Source organism: Hydra viridissima, unplaced genomic scaffold (assembly GCF_058129835.1).
Source record: "Hydra viridissima isolate aposymbiotic clone 2 unplaced genomic scaffold, HvirCarnegie_v1 scaffold_1, whole genome shotgun sequence".
In the NCBI taxonomy this organism is placed as follows: Eukaryota; Metazoa; Cnidaria; class Hydrozoa; order Anthoathecata; family Hydridae; genus Hydra; species Hydra viridissima.
Genome location: NW_028324300.1, coordinates 16,445,878 through 16,454,116, shown reverse-complemented (window position 1 = coordinate 16,454,116; position 8,239 = coordinate 16,445,878). Strand labels below are relative to the sequence as shown.

Genomic DNA, 8,239 nt, shown 5'->3' with positions numbered 1-8,239 from the left:
TTAATTACTCGATAAAATGGAAAACACTAGAATCTGTTAAATCTGTTTATCTAAATTCGCTCATGTTGGGCAAACAGTTATTTTGACATTGAAGTACTTTTTCATTTATCATTTTATCATTCACTTTACCATTAAAGTACTTTTTATATGGTTAAGGCTCAGAATTTTAATTCAATGCCTATCAAACTGAAAGTAACTTTATTCAGTGATATTTGTGTTTGTAAAAACACCCGGTACATTTAGCAACTTTGCGAAAATTACTTTTCAAATTTTTCTTTTATTTATTTAATCTCCTATTTTTAGCTTCTTCGAATAATTTTGTGTTACTTCTGGCTAGCGGATTAAGTTCATAAACTTTAGGCGTTCTCAAAGCAGCACTTGCTTCTCTGGCACGGCGTTTTTCCGCTTCTTTAATGGTGGCGGCCTCTTTAGCACTTTGGAAACCTTAAAAAACAATAGGAGGTGCCTCTTACACTTAAGTCTGATTTTAATCTAAACACGCCCCACAAACATAAATCGGTATAATTAAAGCGGTATCAACACCCTTAAAGATATCTTTAGATTTCTAGTCGAAAGTTTTTAAATAACGCAAATTTTTACCTGCTTTTAAATTCTCCATGAAAGTTCCAGTTTTTACATTAGGGTCCATTTTTGGAGGAATTACTTGGGGAATGTTAAAAAACTTCATAACGCCAGGCGTTTTTAGAACAAAAACCTGTACCAACGATAGAACATTGGACGTCATCCAATAAAGAAAGATCGCCTAAAACAATAAGAATGAAGTCTAATACTTTTACTATTGCAACTTAAAATGATCAGAAAAATTCACATAAATGCTTCACTTACTACAGGGAAATTGTAAGTCATTGGCACCATTAAAACACACATTCCTCGAAAGACATTTTTCATTACAACCATTTGAGAATTGCTAACACTTGCTTCGGCTCCAGTCTGTAAGATAAAATTGTTCTATTTACTTGTTGATTACCTTTTGGATAAATGCATCAGTATTGCAATCTGTAGCTAGCAATACTCACCATTCCTCTCAACAACGAAATCAATTTTCATAAATGTTTTAAAATTTAAAACTCTTTTATATTAACAAATTTAAGAAATAAATTTTAATATGATCTGAACTGTTAGATATTTGTTCCAAATATCTACCAAACAAAGTTAAGTTCTTCTATTGATTACCCCCCCCCCTTCCCCTCAAGAATCACCCTTTTTGAAAGTATATTTCCATCATCTATAATTTCTAAATGAAATATAAAGCATAGACTATTTAATATATATATAGTAGGGCTTGCATGCGATTAAAATTTGTAATCGCAATTAATCGCACGATTAAATTTTTTGATCATAATTAATCGCGCGATTAATCGAACATTATAATTTAAATAAATAAAGGAAAAGTTTTTTAAATCATTTGATCTATTTGCATGCAAATGATAAAACATCATAAAAAAGTTCTAATTATAGTTTATATTGTTTCTAATACAACCAATAAAAATAAAATATTTTAAAAACTTGAAACAAAAAATTTCTTAAAGCCAGTCTTTTAAACATAATAACATGTTCAATGAATCTGGCAGCAGAGATGATCTGTGCTTGTCTGCAATGAATCCAGCGGTTGAAAACAGTCTTTCGCATGGAACTGTAGTCGCTGGAACTGACAAATATTTCTTTGCGATTGTTGCTAATCGAGGATATGAACCTTGATGTAGCTTCCACCACTGAAGAGGATCTGAATCCATTTTGGCGCAGGGTTCTTTTCGATATCGACTCACTTCATCTTCACTTGGGGAATCAACTTCATCCAGATCTGGTAGATTGAATGCCATTTTAAAATTTTTTGCTGATGGCTGTTGCAAAATAATTATTCAAATATTACCATAAATAAAGCATATAGATATTATCTAACTATTTCAATCAATATTATAGTACTCATAGAGTTTTATCTATCATTAAAACGATTATTTTAATAAATACAATTTTGAATCTATTATTATGTCATTAGAATAATTCAATAAAAAAACAATATTAAATTTATTACTACAAAATGCTCACCTCTTTTGGTTCTTGTTCTATTGATACTGGTCTGAGGTCTGGAACAGATTCAAGAAGCTTCGATAATCTCTGCCAGACATTTGATCTTTCATTTGAAGCTATAAACGATAAATTTTTAAATCTTGAATCCAATGCTGACGAGATTTGCAACCAACTATCATTCGAAAAATCATTAAATCTGCACTCCATTTCATTTACAAATTTTTCTTTAAATAGCGCGATGTAACGAGGATCATCATCTTGAATAACCATTTCACGTGATAAGTGGCATATAATTGGTAAAACCACCGAACTAGATACGTATTTATTACCACCTAACAATTCTGAAGCCACTTTGCATGGTTGCAAAACATCAGCAATTTTCTCCATTTTTTCCCACTCTCTTTCTGTCAAAGTCTGTAAGTAATGGTTTTGCTCATCAAGTGTTACTGTGATGGCTTTTTTATGTTTCAACATACGTCTCAGCATATCATACATGCTATTCCACCTTGTAACAACATGCTGAATTAGATTTTCTTGTGGCAGGTTGAGGTCAATCTGATTTTCATGTAATTCCATATTATTTGCTGGACTATGTTTAAAATGTCCAACAATTCTGTGACATTTAGCTAGTGTTATGTCAAATGCAGTCTCTTCAATGGCAGATTTTATAATTAGCTGAACGGTATGTGCGAAACATGGAAGATGTTTGAAGGGAAAACTTGATACAACCTTTACAATGTTTCTACCGTTATCAGTACCAATAGAAAATATTTTTTCAAATAATCCCCATTCATCTGCAATATTTCTGATGTGGGTTGAAACATTGTCACTGGTGTGTCGGTCCAATGTTTGATGAACACCTAAGGCAAATGAGTTCAACATCCAGTTGTTATCTATCAAATAACATGTTAAACCAAGGTAACTGACATTACCCATTGAAGACCAATGATCACAGGTAATTGCTATACTAGTAGCCATGTTTACGAGGTCTTTTTTTTTTTTCTTCTCATCTTCATAGAGTGTTTGCATTTTAATTTTAATTGTGTTTTGACAGGGAAGATTGTAACTGTAGTCGGACGTTGCTGTTCGAATGACATTCGTCAAACCTGGATCTGTAACAATGTTGAGTGGTCGACAGCTACTGGCAACCCAGCAAACAATGGCTTCCGTAATTTCCTTTGATTTATCTGCAGAAATTTGTTTATTTACGCCATTTTGTGATTTAATACTGTCCTCAATTGTAAGTTGTTTTGAGGAACTCACGATCTTGTTTTGATTTTTACTAGTAGTTGCGAAGAACACGTGTTTACTGTTCAAATGATACTGAAGCGTTGTAAGACTTCGGTGATATGCAAATTCTTTGGAACAATATTTACAGATAACCAATTATTTTGATTCGTCTTTAAAAATAAAGGCTCCGTTGAGGATAGATTGATTGCCGTTTGAACCCATAATTTAAATTATTAACAAATAAAGTTCATCAGGATAAGATATTAAAATTTTGGAAATTTAATAAATTTATTAACAAAACAACAACGCGATCAAAACAATTTCGAAAACAAAAATTATAAGGTAAGAGAGACATAATTGAGACAAATAAAACAAAATGGCATCATCAATGAGTAAACATTGATTAGAAATAAGAAAGTGGTATAAAAATTTCTTTATTGCTCAAAAATTATTTTTTGATGCTAACCAAAATTAGCATCGCCAAAATAATTTATGATCTAATCTAATCGTCAGGGTTAGGGTTAGGGTTTTATGAAAATTTATGAGTTAAAAAATTTCATCTGCGTTAATTTTTTTAACTTGCGTTAAATTATTAGCGCTTTAACGCGTTTTTAACGCGTTAACTTTGCAAGCCCTAATATATAGCATTAAAACAAACTCAATCGACTGATAAGTGGAAAGTTTAAGTACAAAAAAAAAAAAAAAAACCTCAATAGTGAACAACATTGTTAAAGCACAAGCTACAGGAAATACAAAATATGGGTCTGCAGCAGTGAGATCTGGAAACCATAGCAGTCCACCTGTTTGCAACGACTCTACTGGTAAATTGCACATTTTTCTTATTGCAATAAAAAAGGATATAAATAAAGGAAGTTGGACCAATGGTGATATGAGACTCTAAAGAGTTACATGAAATAGCGATAAGTCACAAAAGATTTTCATTTTAAACACACTTAACATAAAAAAAAAATCTAAAACAAAATTATTAAGAAGGAAATAAAAAGCTATACAGAATTACAATAAAAACATTTAAAATCCCAAACTACCTTTACTGGATGACAATTATGTTTCTTAAAAAATTCCTGGAATTCCATAGATACTTGGGCTTTAATGTTGGGGTTTTGATAGTTTGCTGCATCTCTAAGTTTTTCCTGTAGTTTTTCTAACTCTGGTTTAACAGCAGATAATCTGGCAGTATTAGCTTGCCCTTTGATCATTAGCGGAAAAACTAATACTCTGAACAAAACTGTTGTGGTGATTATAGTTCCCCACCAAGGTAAACCAACAGACAAATGAAGAAAATCAAAAATATTATGAACAAACCCAACAGGTGTGTAGCCTCCTAACCCTTCAAGACTTGTTATAGGCACATCATTTAATCCTGTAGCAAAGATATCTAATGTACTTGAAGAACTTTCAAGAATTTCATTTACTGCTTGTGGTTCTATTGAGCTTTCACTATTTCCAGCCTCCGCGCTGGATATTCCTTTAATTAATCATTAAGAAGCTTAGAAAAAAACTCATTTAAAATGCTAAAAAAAAGTATTAGGCATTTTAAAAAAAAAATTTTTTATAATGAAATGCTGTTTTATAAGAAGCTATACATGCAGTTTAATAGACATTAAATAAATGCCAAAAATTAAATAAGTATGAGCACAGAAATTGAATTAGAGGGTTTATGTACTAAAAAATAAACCTTGGTTCATTTAAATCAAATTAATTTACAAAATGTCTGTCATTCATAAACCATACTAGTACTTATCATACATATAGATGTCAGTCTTTTATTTGACTACAATCCATAAAAAATATAATTATATGTTTTAGTTTGATACTGCTATGTAAAATGTATTTAAAAACAACTTTTTTGTAAATAAAAATAAAATTAGTTTAATATATTCGCTTTTATTTATAGTACTTTAAAAAATCTTTTTTTAAAAAAAAGGAGAAAAAAATCTTTTTTTAAAAAAAAGGAGAAAAAAATCTTTTTTTAAAAAAAAGGAGAAAAAAATCTTTTTTTAAAAAAAAAAGAAAAAGGCCACTGATTTTAAATTATTTTGGCAAAAAAAAAAAAAAAAAAAAAAAAATAGTGTAGGCTCATGAAAAAGTTGGAAAATCAAACCGGAAGTGTAAAATTACAGATTGCATATATTGAAAAATGGCAATTGTTTAAAAAAATTTTTCTTTTTTTTTTATAATAAAAAACTTTTCATCACTCAAAAAATTGTATTATTGCTTAACTTTTAGTATTATTTTATAACTTTTCATAATATTTTTTCAAATTAAGACTTTATTGACTTGATTCTTACACCGTTTTGGCATACACACTCTTTGGACATAATTGGTTTTCAAGTTTTTAGAGATTATTTTATTTCTAATATTCTTTTAATGATCCAAATTTCAAAGATAGTAACAGAGTGAGCTTACTTGATTCATTTTAAATAATGAAAGAAATTCCGAAAATTTAGTAGATTTACCTGTGCTAGATCCTCCTTCTTCAATTCCAGCCTCTCCTGTACAAGCTGTTGCATGCAAGCCACATGCTTGAATGTTACTTAAAATGCTTATTGAATGAAGAAATGGGAGATTTTGATTTTGTTGAAATAGTACAGTAGGACGTGTACCAGAAAACAACACTGAACATTGTGGACGCCTTGTAGATGTGTGCTGCTAAATAAAAAATAACTACTTCTTAAGAATATAATTTTTTTATAAGAATTCTGATTAATAAAAGTTTTTTCTAACTTTTTTGGTTGAACATTAGAATAAAAATTAAAAAATGAGATGTCTGAGCTAAAAATGGTTAATTTAAAAGACGGTAAATTTTAAACATGGTATTGAGATATCAAACAAAAAGTGAAAAAGAAGTAATAAATTAAAAAAGATATGTAAATATCAGTAGGTATTCAATATTTACATATTAAAAAAGATATCTTGTGTGCATACATTCTGATTAACTACTCCCAAAATATTTACAAATGCATACTACAGTTCTTCAACTTCTCAACGTGAATCAATTGTAATTCAAACTATTACGAAATAACTTTTAGAAATAGGAAATGCTGGTGAGGAACTCTAGTACTACTAAACAAATATTACTTTGGATATAAATATATAATGCATATTTCTAAGCAAACCAAAGATAAGGATCGTTGCAATGAAAATTTAAATCTGAACACTTTTAATTTTTTAAACATTAAAAGCTTGATTGTGTTTTATAGGTGTAAAATGTTAATAAACTGGCAAACGTTTCTAGTATAAGCACAAATGATATCAAAACCAAATTATTTAAGTATACTTTTCTGTGAATTGCTTTATTCCCATTAGATTTACATGAACTTGCTAGCCGGCATTTTGAAACAAATGAAGTACTTTTGTTCGAACATCGGCCATAGGCACGTGAAAAGAAGAATCCGGCAGCCATTTTAAATCTACTCACCTCTTTAGGTACGGTCTTTAATTCAATATTTTAGAGAGCTGTGGCTGAAAATAAAAAGGGTGTTGACGATTACCTTTTTTCATTCGATGACAAATACGCAAAGAGCAATGAAGGGCTCAATGGAAAAAGTACTTAAGTGGAATTTGACAGTTTGATAAAAACGAGTTCGATGTTTTTTAATGAGGCTGAACACCTTGAAATTAAATTACACTATTTAAATTTTAAATTGCAGAAAAAACTATTTATGCAAGTCGAAATCGTTAAAGTGTAATATATATATTTTTTCAAAAGACTACAATTTGAAAAAAATATTTTTAAAAAGGTATAGAGTAAAATGGGGTAAATGAAATAGTTAAGAATTTTGATTAAACTTTTTTTATAGGAAAAAGGTTTTTAATTTTTTTTTTTAAGTTGTGGAGAACTTTGAGCTGTATTTAAATATATACAAATTAAATAAAAAAATTTTTTTAGTTTTTTAAGAAACTTTATTTAATTAAAAAAAAAAATTATTTCATTCTTCCCTCACATTTAGGGAGAATGAAATACTCAAATCTATGTGTCATTAAAACAACACTTAACAAAAAAAAAAAAATAATAAAAAGCAACCAAATGATAAAAATTAAAAAAAACAACTAATAATAACAATTAAAAAAGCAACCAAATAAAAAAAAAACTTTATTCTTGTGATGATGTTGAGTCATTGAGAGGTACTAGGGGTTTAGTTGAGTTGTCACTTGTGCAGCACTTTTTGGTGCAATGAAACTCAGCGCCTTTTACATATCGCTTTGGTATGCATGTTTGACAAAGCCAAACCTTGCATTTTGAATTTTCACACTGGTCCCGTAAAGTTTAAAGCTTCGCCTTAAACTTTACGGGACTTTTTACACTTGACTTGGTTTGCAGCTGTTATTGTTGTTTGAGTTGCTGTTATTTCTTAATTCATTTGCTGCTTGTCATTAAAGCCAAGCTTACGTTGTTTTTTAGCCTGCTTTGCTGCTTTTTTGCTCTCAGCATACTTCAATCTCTCGAGTATTTCAGGTTTATTGAGACACTCCCCTTCGAACCTTGGTACTGTGAGGAGGGAGAACTAAAATAAAAACGACGATCGATAAAAAAATATACACAAGATGATTCACCAACTCTTCACATAAATAAGTGATAAAGCGTTAGAAGAAAAGTCAAATTCAACTGAGAAAAGACGTAAACGCGAAGACTCGTAAATGATAAAGCGACAATAAGAAAAGTTAAAAACAACGATCGGAAAAGACACACACAAGATGACTCGTCCACTCTTCAAATAAATAAATGATAAAGCAAAAAGAATTAAGTTAAAAACAACAACTGTGAAAAGACGTAAACGCGAAGACTCGTAAACGATAAAGCGACAATTAGAAAAGTCAAAAACAACGATCAGAAAAGACTTATACACGATGATTCACCAATCTATCGCGTAAGTAAACAATAAAACGGAAAGAAGAAAAGTTAAAAAACTACTGAGAAAAGACGTAAACACAAAGACTC

The 8,239-nt window shown here is 29.8% G+C and overlaps 2 protein-coding genes across 5 annotated transcripts; both read right to left on the bottom strand.

Annotated features, from left to right (window-relative positions):
- Positions 1–181: 181 nt before the first annotated feature.
- LOC145188152 (mitochondrial inner membrane protein OXA1L-like) lies at positions 182–7,154 on the bottom strand. 4 transcript variants are annotated; one of them, XR_016451516.1, is made up of 7 exons: positions 6,578–6,751; positions 5,757–5,946; positions 4,326–4,765; positions 3,926–4,176; positions 847–1,302; positions 601–763; positions 182–444 (listed from the first exon to the last, which is right to left on the bottom strand). XR_016451516.1 is itself a non-coding variant. In XM_090084069.1 (7 exons), the coding sequence occupies exons 1-7, from the start codon at positions 6,701–6,703 to the stop codon at positions 278–280; spliced, it is 1,383 nt and encodes a 460-aa protein (XP_089940195.1). In that variant the 5' UTR covers positions 6,704–7,154; the 3' UTR covers positions 182–277. The 4 variants fall into 4 exon arrangements, 2 of the variants coding, with proteins under 2 accessions (XP_089940195.1, XP_089940203.1); XR_016451515.1 differs by having other exon boundaries at positions 5,757–5,949; positions 6,578–6,750; XM_090084069.1 differs by having other exon boundaries at positions 847–951; positions 3,988–4,176; positions 5,757–5,949; positions 6,578–7,154.
- On the bottom strand, positions 1,477–3,634 carry LOC149893593 (E3 SUMO-protein ligase ZBED1-like). Its single transcript, XM_090084091.1, has 2 exons — positions 2,068–3,634; positions 1,477–1,862 (listed from the first exon to the last, which is right to left on the bottom strand). Exons 1-2 carry the CDS (start codon positions 3,076–3,078, stop codon positions 1,545–1,547), a joined length of 1,329 nt encoding a protein of 442 aa, XP_089940217.1. The 5' UTR covers positions 3,079–3,634; the 3' UTR covers positions 1,477–1,544.
- Positions 7,155–8,239: the final 1,085 nt, after the last annotated feature.